Source organism: Aulonocara stuartgranti (assembly GCF_965226115.1).
Source record: "Aulonocara stuartgranti genome assembly, chromosome: 23".
NCBI lineage: Eukaryota > Metazoa > Chordata > Actinopteri > Cichliformes > Cichlidae > Aulonocara > Aulonocara stuartgranti.
This window is the reverse complement of record NC_138958.1, coordinates 3,039,013-3,056,852: the sequence shown is the minus strand read 5'-3', so window position 1 is coordinate 3,056,852 and position 17,840 is coordinate 3,039,013. Positions and strand designations below refer to the sequence as shown.

Here is a 17,840-nt window from a genome sequence, read left to right as displayed (position 1 = left end):
GCAGCAGCTTCTCCCCCCTCGCTCACGTGCGTAAGTGCTGTGCTCAGTCGGCGCGCTATGTGCCTCAAATATTGTGTCGTTTTTTATACAGTTGTCAGTCAGGCATCTAACTGTGAAATAAACTAGATTCCAAAAGACCCTGGGCTTCTGAAACAACCCGGGCTTAAGCCCAGTAAGCCTCCCTACCCGCTCCGCCAATGATTTACAGCCCCAGGACAAAGACGAAAACCACGCAGAACACTGAACCATTTATTAAGAGAGTGAAGATGGACAACTGGACAGCGGCTCTGCTCACTGGTGTTGCCTGCATTGTGGGATACCTGGTTGTGCGGGTGAAAAAGATCAACAGCCTCCGACAGGCAGAGGAAAAGATCAAGAGAGCCAGAAACAGGAGAGATGAGAGCTTGCAGCGGGCAGAGCAGGCGGTGCTCCGGTACAAACAGTCGGTGAGAGTTCAGAGCTTTAAACACTGAAATGTTTAACTTTTTCTTTAGATAGAAATCAAAACAAATTATGTGCTTTTAGTTCAGACCTGGCACTGGTGTCAAGCCAGCCTCCAATTCAAGCATTGCAGTCAAGCCAGCCTCCACTTTGTTTTACATTCCCTGTGTATTCAAAGTATTATGGCAAAAGATGTTGAAACCTGATTTCAAAATAACATGTCAATATTAAAGCCATCTCCTTTTGGATTTCAAAGTAAAAGCCCTGTGAATTTTCATTTTTGAACTTCTCTTTCAATGACTTCAGAATGCTCTTAACTCATTCACTGCCATTGACGTCTATAGACGTCAATTGAAAAACTTACGTTGACTGCCATTGACGTCTATAGACGTCAATTACGTTTTTCAATGGGAGGGGCTAGAATACAACCTCGGGCAGCTTGTCAGTGAACATCAGACTGCGTGAAATGTATTTTTCACAAAAAGCTCGTTTTCTCCCTTTTTGTGGTCAAAACAGGCATTTTTGGTGGAACCCACCTCTCTTCTACAGCTGATTACTAAAGAATGGAAAATGGTAGAAAATGAGTCTGTTCTTCATTTTGGTAGGTTCAGCGTTTATATGATCATAACACACAGTTTTCTGTGGCTCTTCAAAAATGAGTAAAAATGCTCAAAAACCCTGGCAGTGAATGAGTTAAAAGCAAAAGTCATATTTACAAAGACTAGTTGCATTTTATATCAACACTATCCAACCACAGAAATCTGAAATTGCCCATATTTGACTTACTCTTCTAACGATTTCAAAATGCTCTAAAAAGAAAAATTCTTGTTTCCACAGGATAATTTCACTCTGTATTTACAGTATAAAGCCCCACAGTGATACCATGTCAATATCAAGTCAGTCTGATTTTACTTTCCAAAGTAATTGAAATTGATATGGTAACATCGTGAGGTTGTATACTGTTGATCTAAGGTGAAATTATCCTGTGGAAACAGGATTTTTTCTATTTAGAGCATTTCAAAATCGTTACAAAAGTAAGTCATATACGGGCAACTTCAATGGGCCATTACCTGCCATGCTGGCAGGAGGGCTTTTAAACATGAGCATTAAAATAAAAGTTAAAAGCACACCAATAATATGCAGCTATTCTAGGTCGTTTGTTTGATTTTGGTCCATATTGACACAATAGCATTACCAGTTGCAGTTGATTTGTTGATTGCACATCAGTGATGTAAATCTCCTGTTCCACCACATCCTAAGGGTGCTCTGTCAGATTTAAATCTGGTAATTGTGGAGACCATTTGTTAGGGAAAATGTTCTAAAACACTTCTTCAGTAAAGACTCAGAGAAGAGAAACACACAGAACTTCTTGCTAGCAAGGGCAGCCTCCAAACTGAGACTCGCGCTGAGAAACTGCCCCGGTCTTTATTTTATACTTCAGTGTGTGTGTGTGTGTGTGTGTGTGTGTGTGTGTGTGTGTGTGTGTGTGTGTGTGTGTGTGTGTTGCTGATCAAAGGGTCATATAACATGAAAGCACAAAAGGTACATCCTTGGTCACAAAGACGGTAGTCTCCCCCACCCTAGATGGTTCACCCTAGATAACACGGTGAGGAAGTCCAGCAGTTAAAGCACTTAAACTAAAACAGACATAGCTACGTTAATCCTACCGTAAAACGATAAAACAAGGTACGAACTCTCATGCTCCCAGGACGTGGGGGTGCATTCCTGGAGTGCACACCAAGCCTGCAGCCTGTTAGAGATCACACATCCTGTCACTACACAATTAATTATATGCCTCTAAGCATACATGGTTAAATATTTCCTAATACAAATAACTACATGCAGTATTCTACCATATGCAAACTTATATCACTAAAAGATTATACTGACTACTAAATACAATTTTCCATTGACACCATTTAAGCACTGTGAATTGTCATTGTCACGTTTGACAGAGTTTGTAAAGAAGTGGAAAATCTCTACATTCATATGCTTTTATTTGTTTGCTGCAGCTTTTTTAATGACATAATGATTCTGTGTGGGTCTGTGTCTTCTAGCATCCGACAACCGACTCTGCTTTCATCCTGACACTCTCCCTGTCTGAGCTGACACAGCAGCTAAAGGAAGGCTCACTTACCCCCGAGGATGTGCTTTACTCTTACATGGAAAAGGTTCAGTATCCAACATGACACAAATCTTTCATAATAGCTCAAATACACCAAAAGGTTCAATGTTTCCGACAAGAGTTAAATATTTTACAGAGTGATTACAAAGATCAAGGTCCCTTCAAGGTAGATAAGTTAATCTCAAACTGTCTGTGCTTGTTTCCTTTCAACAGACTCTGGCTGTAAACAAAAAGCTGAACTGCTGCACTGAAATTTTGCTGGAGAGTTTGGACCAGCTGACAACTGTTGGCTCCAACAAGGATGGTCTCTTGTACGGAGTTCCAGTTAGCATTAAAGAAAATCTTGCATTTAAGGTATTACAAAGGTTAAATAATGCAAATATCAATTGCAGGCCTTCTGGTCAGTATTTCTAACTAATTTCTATGTTATGTCTAACTTATAGCATTCCCAAGCATTATTATTCACATCTTTGAAGCACAATTATCATCTTTTTTCTTCTTTCTTTCTCTTTTTTTTCACAACACAAGAATCATGACTGTTCTTGTGGTGTGATCATTAACCTGGACCAGCCCGCTGAAAAGGACAGTGTGCTCGTTCAAGTCCTGAAGAAACAAGGAGCTATTCCCTTTGTGAAAACCAACTTGCCTCAAGGTCTTTTGAGGTAAATCTTTTATCGGTGATTGACATAAATCTAGAGCCAATTTAAAAATACCGGTGTCTGCCATTTCTGCCCGTCAGCCTCCTAGATGCACCTATGGCATAAATTTGAAAATCCGGGTAATTTTTAGAAAAGCTGACCTATGACCTTAAGGGCGAAGTCATTGAGATTCAAAGTCATCCAAGATTTTTAGAAGATACACCAATTCGAAATTCCTATGTCACCTCACTTAATTCTGGAGTTATCACATTCACAAACTTGGGTATCCACTCTGCCCATCTGGAGGGGTGATGACAATACCCCATCTGCCTTTTATGTCTGATGTGGTTAAAACTCAGTCAGTTGTGTTTGCTATTCCACATGTGCATAACATGCAAAGACTTCTCACCTTCTTGTCTGTTCAAATTCAGCTGTGACTGCAGTAATCCTATTTACGGGCAGACTGTGAACCCTCATAACCCCCAGAAGACCTCTGGAGGTTCAACTGGTGGGGAGGGGGCTCTCATCGGGGGAGGGGGCTCCCTGCTTGGTATAGGCACTGATCTAGGTGGCAGTATCCGTATTCCTGCATCCTTCTGTGGAATCTGTGGTTTCAAACCAACAGCGGGTCGGCTCAGGTGGGTCTCATTCAGTCAGTTTCCTGGAAAATTATTATACATTGCTGAAAAAAACTTTTATCTCACCTTTTGTGTAATGATTAGTTCACAGGGAGTTTGTCCAACTTATAGAGGGCAAAAGTCAGGTAAGTGACATATCTACTTAGTAGGGGTGCAACGATACACAAAATTCACGGTTCGGTTCGATACTTTGGTGTCACGGTTCGATATTTTTTCGATACAAAAAAAATGTTCATGCCTTTTTAATTTGTCATTTATTAAAATTATAAATATATATTTTAACTCAAAAGTACAGTTTTTAAATTTAACGCTAACCCTAACCCTTGTGCGTGTTTTTTATTTTGACAGCGAATGCGCACCTGCAGACCACTTATGTGCAGCCCTGGTTATTTAGCTCATCATATCACAGCCACAGAAATTATTTTGTCCATGAAACCATAAAGCTGCACTTTCTTTTTGCCTTATAGTCTGATTTGTCATAACTTCTCCGTTTTGTGGTAAGCTTTTCTTTGGCTGTCACTTCTTCACCCTGACCTGTCTTATTTGGCTCAGCAGAACTGAAATATATATCCTGCTGCTCTTACACAGGCACTCACATAACGCTCAGCGATTCTCTGCGCGATCAACCTCTCACATGTTTAAGCTGCGGGAGATTTCACTTGTCATGTTTGCGTAGTAAGCTAACGATTGATAAGACGATGTCAGAGGAATTGGTGCACAAATTATCGTCACTCACCAATCAGTGCTGTCGCTCTCTATACACAGTTTGCGCGATTGCAAAGTGAAAGCAAAAAAACAAGCGCAAATTCAAACACGATTTCAATGTCACATATTGACAGTGGCTCACCGATGCCAATGACATAATTACCCAGCTACATTTCTGAAAGAATGCAAAAGCATTGACATATATTTTTCCTTCCTACAATAGCCCGACGGGCAGGGCAGAGATAGATTTTGGTAGCCCGACTGGAAAAATCGCTAGCCCCGGGACGTCGGGCTAGCGATATTGCGAGCCCTGTATCTGATTGAGGAATCACTCATCTTTGGAAAAGAGAGTTTTATTACAGAGAAATGGCTCTTTCCAAAGTAAAAGCTATACTATACGCTTCTTCTGGGCTATATTCTCAGCAGCATATTAAACATATCAGGTCCCCATAAGGAGAATCATGTGCTAACGGCTGTCTAAATGACTCGGTTAAAGTTTGTAGCATACGCGCTTGTTGTTTTTGTCTGCTTCCACTTGTCTTTGCACTAGGATGATGTCGGTGTAAATGTGCAGTCATATTCGTTGTGTTCCCACTAGTGCTGTCAGGTTAATCTCGTTGAAATGACCTTAACGCCACAACACTGCAAATCTCCGTTAACGAGCTACCCCTGCATGGGGCTAGACGGCCAACACGTTAACGAGCTAACTGCGCTAACGCACTAGTTCCCAGCCATGTAATTGAGCATTGCGTGGCACATCCAACATACTGTTTTACTTTAGTCCATGACTCGCTTACCTTCAGGGTCATACGTCACATGAAAACCAAAATAGTTCCAAAGGCCAGATCTGAATGAGGGTGGGGGAGGTTCAATTTGCCATGTTGCAAGGAGAGCTTAACTTCTGTCTCGCTAGCTTGCCCTGCGCTCTTCCTTCTGATGATGCTGTCTGTGTTGAGCGCTCAGTGGATCTGCGCTCAAAAGTGCAGCCTAGGCGGAGTAGTCGAACGCAGATTCACTGAGCGCTCAACACAGACAGCATCGTCAGAAGGAAAGCTGATAAAATAAATTACAAATTTTGTATTGTTCGATACATATGCGTACCGAACCGAAAGCACTGTATCGAACGGTTCAATATCGATACGAATATCGTTGCACCCCTACTACATATATACAGAGTCAAAATTGGGATACTGATAGACAGTCCTGGGAAAAAACAGTCAGGGAATTTTGTTTACTGCTTCTTGTTTCATGTTAAACTAGTGCTATCTTCACCTGGACCCATGGCAAGAGATGTGGACAGCCTGGCTCTGTGCATGCAGGCACTTCTTTGTGACCACATGTTTTCTTTGGACCCCACTGTTCCACCATTACCTTTTAACATGGAGGTGTGTCTTGTACTGTGGGATTCATGTCACTTGTTGATAATCCTTTGTTGTAATTGCCTGTGCATATATATGCATAAATGGTCTCATTTCATGTGAGCATTAAAAACAAAAAGTGATTCCCTCTTAGAGATACAGAACCACCAAACCTCTAAGGATTGGTTGTTTGGAAAACGATGGCTACATGCATCCATCTCCAAGCATGGCCCGAGGCGTTAGAGAGGTGAAAGCTCTGTTAGAGCAAGCAGGACACACAGTAAGACGTCACCACACACACACACACACAAAAACAAAAACAAAAACATATAACAATCATTTTCAAGTCATGTTTTTTAATGTTGGCTTTTGTTTCTCTAGTTGGTCCCTTACCATCCACTGAAGATGGATGAAATTTTCCCTGAACTAATGGTAAAGGGTTATTTAGCAGATGGAGGTACCAGCCTGTTAACCAAACTGTGAGTTTTTTCTTTTAACAGTTTAGTTAATAGGTTTTTAATACCTAGAGATGCTGCCATTGTCTTCTTGAGCACACGATGGTGTTGACTGGTTTTGAAACTATTCCATTAATTAGTTAAGTATCTCAAAATAGGCTTTTTTCTTATGTGCTAATGAGCCCTTTCTTTTTAGGAAGGGGGGACCCGAGGACCCTTGTCTGAAGGGACAGTTTCATCGTTACCGTCTTCCTAAGTGGTATAAGACAATCCATTCATTTCTGCTCAAATCTAAGGTAAGCCCTCCAATTCTGTGACAGACGCATACAAAAATAGTCAAATAGATGGTCTGTTTATTTAAATCACCGGATTGAGTGATTTAGCAGAATAATGCATACCTATCTATCTATCTGCAGTCTCCTCGTGTCTCTGCCAACATGAGGGCTCTTTGTGGAGTTCGGTGAGAAAGTATTCTTGAAATGTTTTATTTGTACTTCATCCTTTGTTAGATTTTCATATTATACATGTTCTAGGAATGATATGCTTCATTTTTAGATCTGTTCCTGAGCTGTGGAAGCAACATGCTGCTGTTGAGGTACTGTCAGCTGATGATGCATGGTCACGTATGAAAATCTGAAGATGAAATTGAGATTTCCTGTGTTTTCTTTAGGACTACATTCAAGAGACAATAGCACATTGGAGGAACTGCAACATCGATGTACTGCTGTGCCCTGTGATTGGACCAGCCTACAACTTGTTTTACTGTAGCAAAATTCCAAGTATGATACACTCAGTACAAGTGACAACATAGTGTTCTGTTTATCACAGTTTGTCCAATTTCAGCCACAAAACACTTGCTGATAAACTCCCTGTTAGAGAATGGATTATTTTTTGTGATTTTGCATTGAATCACAGCACAACTTTGACTCTTTGATTGTAACTGCTTTTTTTAACATTACTTTGGCAAGAGCAGCCTGACAGCCTGGACAAATAAATTTCAATATTAATTATTATATTGAATATTAATAAATATTCTACATAATAATATATTTATATTTTCTGTTATTTCAGCTGCTATTAGTTACACAGTTGTCTACAATCTCCTTAACTTTCCTGCGGGTGTAGTCACTGTTTCCACAGTGACCGCAAAGGATGAGGAGGAACTCAAGCACTATAAGGGCTGTTATCAGGACATGTGGGACAAACTCTTCAAAGAGGTAGGCAACATGTACCAGTGAGATAAGACTGATTGAAAACATAGTCACTCGTCAGTTTATTTGGAATGCTACACAAAGATGTGATTAAAAACATACAGATTACCAAGTAGGGATGGGAATAGATAAGAATTTAGCGATTCCAATTGCAAATCAGTTCTCTGACCTCATTGGGTTCTCATTGGCTCCACTTTGAGAACCACCATTTCTAAGCAGCGTATCAAAGACATTACACTCATGCAAATTAATTGCATTGTGTGAGGTCAAATGTTTCTGCCTGTTTGAGGTGTATCAAAGTTGGTGTCATTACTCAAAAAAGAGAAAAAGAAAGAGGAAAGTAACACATGCCAGTGAGGGATGACTAATTGAACACATAGTGTAGTTTAAGCTACTGTGACAGCAGGTTTTCCTGCAGAAATAATCTTCTGGGAGACACAGATGTAAAGCTTAAACTATAGATAATTTATTATGGCTAGATGAGAGATATCATGTCTCCAATGTAGCACATGCTTGGAATACCTCACCCTGAAGGTGTCCAGAAGGCATCCTAATCAGATGCCCGAACCACCTCAACCGGCTCCTTTCAATGTAGAGAAGTGACAGATCTACTCTGGCTTCTCTTGGATGGCTGAACACCTCACACTACTTCTAAGGGAGAGTCCAGTAATCCTTTGGAGAAGGCTTGGATCTGCGATCTTGAACTTTCGGTCACAACCCAAAGCTCATGACCATACTCCTCCCTGACTCAAAGTAGGCACTCCGTCCTTTTCTGGCTGAAGACCACAGTCTCAGACTTGGAAGTGCAAATTCTTATACCCACCGCTCCAGTTAGAGCTGGATACCACAACCTGATAAAGCCAACAGGAGCACATCATCTGTCAAAAGCAGAGATGAGATTGAAATGAGTCATGCAGGAGTTGTTTAACTACATCAGTCAAGTGAGGGTACCAACCGTCTCAACCAGTCAGTGAGAACTCTAACATACAGGCAGCAAGACTGTAACCACTGCCCATAAGTTTCATACATTACATTCCACCTCCTGCATGTGAGGGGCCTACAGGAGGGCTGCAAAGTAACTTAAATGTGAAAGTAAGGTTGAAGTGGACAGTCTTACTCTGTATCTGATTTATATGAATATGATAAATGAATGAATATTAGCAGATTATTTCAATTGTGCTGTTGTAGACACGGCCGTCAGAGTCATGTTCCTATTACACCTCTGTGAAGATTAAAAAGGGTTTGTTACTGCAATTTAGACCTCTGGAAATATAAAAGAAAGAATATAAAGTACTAAATAGTTTTTGTTTTTCAAAATCAGCCATTCTCCATTTTGCCAATTTTATATATATCTATATATATATATATATATATATATATATATATCTATATATATATATATATATATATATATATATATATATATATATATATATATATATATATGAGCGAAAATTGAATAACAGCTCACGGCGGTCTTGAGTTCTCAGAATTTGCTCTTTGAGCTCACGGCTCTCCAACGGGAGATTGAGAGACCAGTGTCGGACTGCTAGAACGGCTTTGAAATTCACGTAAGTTGTTCGCACTAAAGGAAAAAAACACCATCATTTCATGTAGCTACCATTTCGGCAACAGCTGTGGTCTCAAGGCTGGAGCTGAACAAAACAAATTCTCCCGGATAACGGATGGTGTTTAGACTCTTCCTCCCCTATCCTACGCAAGGCCACTTGGGTTGGCTGGAAGACTGTTTACTTAGCCTGGCAGGGCAAAGGATACTCTCTCAGCTGAACTCTGGACATACACAGATATACATTCATCCCCGCTCCCCTTCCAAATGCCTTCAATGCTTATCCCCTCCCAATGCAGACGGTGGATCACAGGGAACCAGCGCATATGCTGCAGGCCTGGATGCGCTGTCTACAGTGGCTGTCTCTCACCTTTTATCCATCCCTGTTGCTTGTCATGTGTTTCTATGGTGTATTAAGAGTTTTTCATGTACTATGCGCTGAGGTGTTTTTTTTCTGTTCTCAAACTGATCCCCCTGTTGGAGCTCAGTCTTGGGGGAGTTCTTTTTTCTCCTTGTCTTTCCTGATGTTGTGCATTTTTCCATTGTTCGGTCCCGGGTCGCTGCTCGTGTAGCTGACCGGCCAGCTACCCAGCCTGACCTGTCTCCCCAATGTGATGTTTGTCTATTGTATGTACGGTCGGCAAAGTCAGTCTCTTAATCTCCCCTTGGGGATAAATAAAGTCTTCTGAATCTGAATCTCGGTTGTGGGTAACTGCAACTGACAAATAAAGGCTATCTCATCTCATCTCATCTCATCTCATAAAGAATGTCCAATAATGGGCAACCCTCCAGTGCTTTCGGAAAGGTCATTGCCCAATTTGATCCATCCTACACAGAACCAAGAACTGAACCAGATCAGACTATTGTGACTCCAAAATTTGTCAGTGTTTTGTATCATTTCCTTGTGGTTCTGTCATTTATTGTCTCATCTTTGTCAAGAACCGAAGTTCAACACACACAAGCTGGACCCAGGAGCAGAACACACACACAGCGGTACGAGAGAAAAAATAAACTTTATTATAACTGAGAGTGTCCCGGGAGAGTAGAAGGGAGAGAACGCACGGAACCAGAGAAACCGAGGGACCGGGAGAAGAATCGCGCAGGAAACGCCGAGAGCGGGACCGTGGGAGGGATGATAGCGGGGCCAAGGGAACCGGAGGGAGGGGTGAGGGTCCGTGGGGAGGAACTCCAGAAAGGGCGAGGGGGCTGGGGCTGATTGTGATCCAAATTCCGGACAGGCAGGTGGACAGGCTGGTGGCTCAAACACGCCGAGCTGTGATCGCTGAAGGACGACTACGGACTGGCGTGGAGCAGCAGGCTGGGCAGGATTAAATGGTCCACCTGGTGATCGCCTGGGATGGGATGCAGGTGTGGAGTCAGTGGCCACGCCCACGGGAGTGGGCATCCCATCAGCACCTCAGACGCCGGGCCGCGGACCATGACAGTACCCCCCCCTCAAGAGTCGCCCCCAGGCGATAGGCCGGGACCCCGCCTGCGGAGAGAAGCATGGAAAGCAGAGATGAGGCGAGGGTCCAGAACGAAGGAGCGCGGGACCCAGAGGCGGTCCTCGGGGCCGTACCCCTCCCAATCCACGAGATACTGCCAGCCGCGCCCGCGCCGGCGCGCATCCAGGATACGCCGGACCGCATAGGCCGGATGGCCGCCGATGAGCCGGGCGGGAGGAGGGGGCGCGGAAGGAGGGCACAGGGGGCTGAGGCGGACTGGTTTAAGCTGAGACACATGGAACGTGGGGTGCACACGCCGGGAGGCTGGAAGCCGAAGCCTGACCGCCACTGGGTTGACGACTCGGCCCACCTCGTATGGCCCGATGAAACGGGGAGCTAGTTTGCGGGACGTGCCCCGGAGTGGGATGTTCCCAGCAGCCAACCAAACCTTCTGTCCCGGCTGGTAGTCAGGGGCTGGGGCGCGGCGACGATCGGCGTAGTGCGCATGCCGTTCCTTCGCACGCAGGAGGGCGCTGCGAACGCTGCGCCATACACGTTGGCAGCGCCGAAGGTGGTGTGGAGCCGACGGGACGGAGAGAGTCAAGTCCTCTTCAGGGAAGAGCGGAGGCTGATATCCGAGAGACGCCTCGAAAGGTGATAGACCGGTGGAGGACGAGGTTAGAGTGTTGTGGGCGTACTCCACCCAGGGCAGGTAGGTAACCCAAGAGGAGGGGTTTTGACTGGCCACGCACCGTAGCATAGTCTCCAGTTCTTGATTGAGACGTTCAGTCTGTCCGTTGGATTGCGGGTGGAAGCCGGAGCTTAGGTTAACCTTGGCGCCGAGAGCGGAACAGAAGGTCTTCCACACCTGTGAGGTGAACTGGGGACCTCGATCGGAGACAATTTCCAAGGGGATTCCGTGGAGCCTGAACACATTAGCAACCAACGACTGGGCAGTCTCAGCGGCTGAGGGCAGCTTGGCTAGTGGGATGAAGTGAGCGGCCTTGGAAAACCGATCTACAACGGTGAGAATGACACGCTTTCCGGACGAGGCAGGGAGACCGGTAACAAAGTCGAGGGAGATGTGAGACCAGGGCCGGTGGGGTGTAGTGAGCGGGTGGAGCTGGCCTGCGGGGCGCTGGGTGGATGACTTATTACGGGCGCAGACGGCACAGGCAGACACATAGTCCCTCACGTCCCTTATTAGCGTTTTCCACCAAAAATGTTTCTTGAGGAGGTGCGTCGTTCTGTTCACGCCTGGGTGGCACGTGAATCGTGCTGTGTGGATCCAGTGGATGACAGCTCCACGGGCGGCAGCAGGAACGAAGCGCCGTCCGGGTGGTCCGGTCCCTGGATCGGGGTCTCCCGGGAGAGCTCGGCGAATGGTCTCCTCTATCTCCCAGGTGAGGGCGCCCACCACGCAGGTGGCGGGTAGGATGGTGGCAGAGGGAGTCGCTTCGCTGTCGGAGGAGTACTGACGGGAGAGCGCATCGGGCTTGGTGTTCCGCGATCCTGGACGATAGGAGAGCGTGAAGTTGAAGCGGGCGAAGAATAGGGACCAGCGAGCTTGGCGTGGATTCAACCTCTTGGCGGTTCTCAGGTACAGGAGGTTCTTATGGTCTGTCCAGATGAGGAAGGGCTGAGCGGCCCCCTCCAGCCAGTGGCGCCATTCCTCTAAAGCGAGTTTAACGGCTAGCAGTTCCCTGTCGCCGATGTCATAATTCTTCTCTGCGGGGGTGAGTCGGCGTGAGAAGAAGGCGCATGGCCGGAGCTTATTCAGAGGCCCAGACCGCTGGGAGAGAACCGCTCCCACTCCCGCATCAGACGCGTCAACTTCTACAACAAACTGCTTAGCAGCGTCTGGGTGGGTTAGGATGGGTGTGGAAGTGAATAACCGTTTTAACTTAGCGAAGGCTGCGTGGGCTTCAGGGGACCAGGTGAAGGGCACTTTGGGTGAGGTGAGCTGGGTGAGCGGCGCTGCCACCTGGCTGTAGTTCCGGATGAAGCGGCGGTAAAAGTTCGCAAACCCCAGGAAGCTCTGAAGCTTCTTCCGTGACTCCGGAACCGGCCATTCCAACACTGCCTTGACTTTCACCGGGTCGGTCTTCACCTGCCCACCTGCTAGAATGTAGCCCAAGAAGGAGATGGATGAAACGTGGAACTCACATTTTTCCGCCTTGACGTACAACCTGTTTTCGAGCAGCCGTTGTAGTACGCTTCTCACATGGATGTGATGTTCTTCGGGTGTTTTGGAAAAGATCAGAATGTCATCTAGGTATACGAAAACAAACACATTTAGGAAGTCCCGTAACACGTCGTTGACTAGAGCTTGAAAAACCGCCGGGGCGTTGGTTAGTCCAAACGGCATCACCAGATATTCGAAATGCCCCAGTGGGGTGTTGAAGGCGGTCTTCCACTCATCACCCTCACGTATTCGAACCAGGTGATAGGCGTTCCGCAGATCCAGCTTGGTGAAGACTGTGGCTTCCTGGAGTGAGTCAAAAATAGAATTAATTAGTGGGAGGGGATATTTATTCTTGATGGTGATGTCGTTAAGACCCCGGTAATCGATGCAGGGGCGAAGCGTCCCGTCCTTCTTTCCCACAAAGAAAAAACCCGCAGCGACAGGGGAGGACGACGGCCTGATTCGTCCTGCCGCTAGCGACTCTTGGATGTAATTCTCCATGGTTTCTCTTTCGGGGCGAGACAGGTTATACAGTCTGCTAGAGGGCAGCGAAGCTCCCGGGAGTAAATCAATGGCACAGTCATAAGGACGGTGAGGAGGTAGTAAGAGCGCCTCGTCCTTACTGAACACCTGCTGAAGATCGTGATATTCGGGGGGCACGGAAGAGAGGTCCGGTGCGGGTGGCGGGGTTGAATTTCGTTTCGTTGAGGCGGAGGGAACGGCCGACCCCAAACAGTTCGCCAGACAGAACACACTCCAGCTCGCGATCCTCTTTCCGGCCCAATCGATGCGAGGGTTATGTTTCTGTAGCCAGGGGTAACCTAAGATAAGCGGGGTGTCAGGAGCGGGAAAAGTGAAAAAGGAAAGCTGCTCCTGGTGATTCCCTGATGTGACTAACTGTACAGGTGCAGTTTGGTGGGTGATAAAAGCAAACACTTGATTATTCAACGTGGATGCAGGGATGGGCGGCTCGAGTGGCGTGAGGGACACAGCTAATTTCTTAGCCAGTCTCTCATCCATAAGATTCTGTTCCGCCCCGGAGTCTACCAGCGCGGAGCATGTAAAGGTCTGGTTATTAGTTACGAGGGTAACGGACAGTAATAATCGGGGTCTAGTAGTGCTTAACGTGCTGCCCACCCGTATCCCCGGACTTACCGGTGGGCCGGGTCGTTTGGGCGGACCGGGCAGACAGCGATGCGGTGACCGGGCCTCCCACAGTACAGGCATTCTCCAGCCCGAAATCGGCGTTCCCTCTCCTCCGGAGAAAGCCGAGAGCGTCCGATCTGCATGGGTTCGGGCGGGGGAGGCGACGGAGAGCGCGCACACGCAGCCGTGGGCGTGGGCGGAGAAACACTGATCCCGGGGCGCAATACGGAGCCCATAGGTTTAAGCCGCCGCTCGGCATCCCTCTCCCGCAGGCGTCTATCGATCCTACGGGCGAGGGAAGCCAATTCTTCGAAGGATTTAGTCTCTTCGTGAAAAGCTAGTTGGTCCTTCATCTGGTCGGTTAGTGACCGTAAAAAAACCCCACGGAGAGCTGAATCGGGCCAACCCACGGCGACCGCTCTGGTACGAAACTCGACTAGGTACTCCGCGATACTGCGCCGCCCCTGACGGAGCCCCAGCAACTTCTGTGTGGCGTCATCTTCCGAGACCGGAGGGGAGAACGTAGCCCGGAACTCCTCCAGGAAATCATCGTAATCGCAATCACGAATGGAGTGAGATGTTAAATAGGCCTCAGCCCACGTTAAAGCACGTCCCCGTAATAAACCCACAAAATAGGAGATTTTAGCTGCATCCGTGGGGAAGGCGTGTGGCGTGCGGCTGAAGAACAGGGAGCATTGAAAAAGGAACCCCCCACACAGGTCTAACTCCCCGTGGAAGGGCTCCAAAGGCGGAGGCGAAACGCCGTGGGGCACGGGATCAGGCGGCTTGGTTCGCAGCTGTTCCCGAGTGTCACTGAGCTCTTGGTAGCGGTCCTGGAGCGATTGAAGCTGCTGGTCGTGGCGACCGAGAATAGCGCCCTGCTTATTAATGGCGGAACGGAGTGGTTCTGCTGGGTCCATACTGGCCAGTCCGTACTGTCAAGAACCGAAGTTCAACACACACAAGCTGGACCCAGGAGCAGAACACACACACAGCGGTACGAGAGAAAAAATAAACTTTATTATAACTGAGAGTGTCCCGGGAGAGTAGAAGGGAGAGAACGCACGGAACCAGAGAAACCGAGGGACCGGGAGAAGAATCGCGCAGGAAACGCCGAGAGCGGGACCGTGGGAGGGATGATAGCGGGGCCAAGGGAACCGGAGGGAGGGGTGAGGGTCCGTGGGGAGGAACTCCAGAAAGGGCGAGGGGGCTGGGGCTGATTGTGATCCAAATTCCGGACAGGCAGGTGGACAGGCTGGTGGCTCAAACACGCCGAGCTGTGATCGCTGAAGGACGACTACGGACTGGCGTGGAGCAGCAGGCTGGGCAGGATTAAATGGTCCACCTGGTGATCGCCTGGGATGGGATGCAGGTGTGGAGTCAGTGGCCACGCCCACGGGAGTGGGCATCCCATCAGCACCTCAGACGCCGGGCCGCGGACCATGACAATCTTAGTCTTTTTGCAGGTCTTCTGTCCTTGCACTTATACATAATCTGTATCTGAAATTCCACAGTTTGTCAGTAGGTGAAGGCAAAAGACTGTGGTATGTTCAGCTGCTGAGCGTTAAGTGACAGGTGTGGTTTTTTTTGTGTTCAGGCAGTGACTGGAGGCGAGGGTCTGCCTGTGGCGGTCCAGTGTGTTGCTCTGCCGTGGCAGGATGAACTCTGCCTGCGCCTCATGAAGGAAGTGGAACAACTGGTCAAACAGAGCAAGAAGTAAAGCTGCTTTCATTCTGAGTCTCACATGAAAGACTGCAGACTTCAGAGGAGACACGTTAACTTGATGTTAGGTTTTGTATTGTTGATTGCCAATTATGCTTAGAAATATTTAACCATATATGCTTAGAGGTGTATAATCATTTGTAGATTGAAAGAATGTCTCATCCTAGGAGGTCTGTAACAACTCTGTGTAGCATGAAGAGGGGAGTGCGTTCACTCCTCTACAGAGTGTTCTGGCATAAGATCACACACCTCCTAGGAGAGGTCGTATCTTCTCTTGTTGATATATGGCAAACACACGTATATCTCATTAAGTATAAGAGCCTTTTGTTCAGATGGACCCGCTAGACTCCTGGCACCAGCTTTGGGGAGTCTTCACAGGGTCACATCTTGACCTCACACAGATCACACACACACACACACACACACACACACACACACACACACACACACACACACACAAAGGCAAGGTACTCTTTGTGTGTATGTAGACGTCATATGTTCATGAACCTATGCATATTCATGTAACCTCAATAAAAGAGTAGTGTTACGGGAGAACGGACGAGAGCAACTGGGGTCAAGCGAAGGAACGGCGTTTGTCCGGTTCTCTCCCGTGCACGAGAAACATGAAGAACTTTGCCTACTTCGTGTCTTGCTTGCTGTGTAATTATATTGTCCTCAACGTTCCAGCGAATAGGTTCAAGCTACAAACCTATCACTTGAGTTTTCCCCATAAATGCTATTTAAATGTGTCAAAGGGTTGAGCATCCTCTGCACTGCCAGTAGGGTTGACTGGGGTTGGTTGTCACACTGTTTCACTTGCATGCATTGTTGATGATTGAAACCCTTATATAGGATTGGTTGTCACGAGTTTTGGGCTTTGTTGTCACTTTGTTGTAATTATCAAGTGAGCTTCAGTAAAAAAAAAATGTACAAACAAAATGTAGAACTTTTTCAATTTTTTGGAATTGAATTTACAGCATGTAATAATGTAGCCAAAAAAACAACAGAAGAGAGCAGCTTCCACATTCCACGACTGTATTTTGAACTCATGTATTATTGATATTATTGAAAAAAAAACTTCCAGAACTTCCATATAGCTTTTAGAAGACAGGCTTTTTGTTCAAAACTTCCCAACAGGTAACCTGAGCAGTAGTGAGCAAGGCAGTTTAAACATGTGAGAATTAAAACTGACTCAACTGCTCCATGTTTTAAGTCTTGATGCACGCTAGATAATAAAGGTTTCTCCGTTTTAGGGTTGCTAGTCTTGATCTAGCAACCCTTTAACTTACTCAGCTACTCAAGTCAGTCATGACAAATGTATACCCCTTGATAAAAGTATGACCTCTATAAACATTTTTCAATTCAATTCAATTTTCAATTCAATTTTATTTATATAGCTCCAAATCACAACAACAGTCACCTCGAGGTGCTTTATATTGTACAGTAGATACAGAGAAAAACCCAACAATCATATGACCCCCTGTGAGCAAGCACTTTGGCGACAGTGGGAAGGAAAACTCCCTTTTAACAGGAAGAAACCTCCGGCAGAACCAGGCTGGCCCACTTTGCACCAGAAAGAGGTCGCACTAAACAACAGCAGCACGTTTAAGCTTGATCAGCTGTTGTTAGAATTTATTTAATATTAATTACTAGTATCAGCTGTTGTTTGCTGGAGCCACAGCTGTAAAGCTGCTGGTCATGATGTTGGTTTGGATATGTGGTGAGCAGTGTTGGGACTAATGCGTTATTAAGTAACGCGTTACAGTAACTACGTTATTATTGTGGTAACGAGCACGGTAACTAGTTATTATGCCAAAACCAGGAAGGCGTTACTCGTTACTGGGATTTAAATAGGCTTGTTATTCGTTACTTCGTGTGGTGGCTATCGCAGAGCTTCCACAGATTCAATAACATTAGCAAGTGGTGGAAGCCAGCAGGTGGATGAAGGAAAAGGGAGGCAAGAGGAGAGACCCGAAGCGGCTGCTGGTCCGAGTGTCAGGTGAACTGAACTTCAGGTAAGAAGTTATGACCTGCAGTCCATCTGGGTCAGATATGAACCAAGTTTAGGTGGAGTTTATTTTCGTTGTGTTGACTTTTTCGTACTGCGTGCTAGCTAGCATGACAGAGTTTCTATACAGCTGGGTGGGTGCTATGTTACTGATGTTGAACTTTATTTTGTTCATAAGGCTAATTATTAGAGTTGC

At 46.2% G+C, this 17,840-nt stretch overlaps 1 protein-coding gene across 2 annotated transcripts; it reads left to right on the top strand.

Moving 5' to 3' along the window:
• Window positions 1–16,744, top strand: LOC309701134 (vitamin D3 hydroxylase-associated protein-like). 2 transcript variants are annotated; one of them, XM_082525143.1, is made up of 15 exons: window positions 4–446; window positions 2,499–2,612; window positions 2,780–2,920; window positions 3,095–3,228; window positions 3,636–3,842; window positions 3,927–3,967; window positions 5,808–5,932; window positions 6,060–6,185; window positions 6,287–6,384; window positions 6,557–6,656; window positions 6,777–6,820; window positions 6,916–6,955; window positions 7,031–7,139; window positions 7,432–7,577; window positions 15,512–16,743. In XM_082525143.1, exons 1-15 carry the CDS (start codon window positions 198–200, stop codon window positions 15,632–15,634), a joined length of 1,797 nt encoding a protein of 598 aa, XP_082381269.1. In that variant the 5' UTR covers window positions 4–197; the 3' UTR covers window positions 15,635–16,743. The 2 variants fall into 2 exon arrangements, with proteins under 2 accessions (XP_082381268.1, XP_082381269.1); XM_082525142.1 differs by having other exon boundaries at window positions 1–446; window positions 3,636–3,967; window positions 15,512–16,744.
• The last annotated feature ends 1,096 nt before the right edge of the window (window positions 16,745–17,840 follow it).

Excerpts from the sequence above, each read along its gene's own strand:
- LOC309701134 (XM_082525142.1), top strand. The coding sequence starts at position 198 with ATGATTTACAGCCCCAGGACAAAGACGAAAACCACGCAGAACACTGAA. Across the intron at positions 3,229-3,635 it reads TTGCCTCAAGGTCTTTTGAG|CTGTGACTGCAGTAATCCTA; the intron begins GTAAATCTTTTA and ends GTTCAAATTCAG. Across the intron at positions 6,956-7,030 it reads AGCAACATGCTGCTGTTGAG|GACTACATTCAAGAGACAAT; the intron begins GTACTGTCAGCT and ends TGTTTTCTTTAG.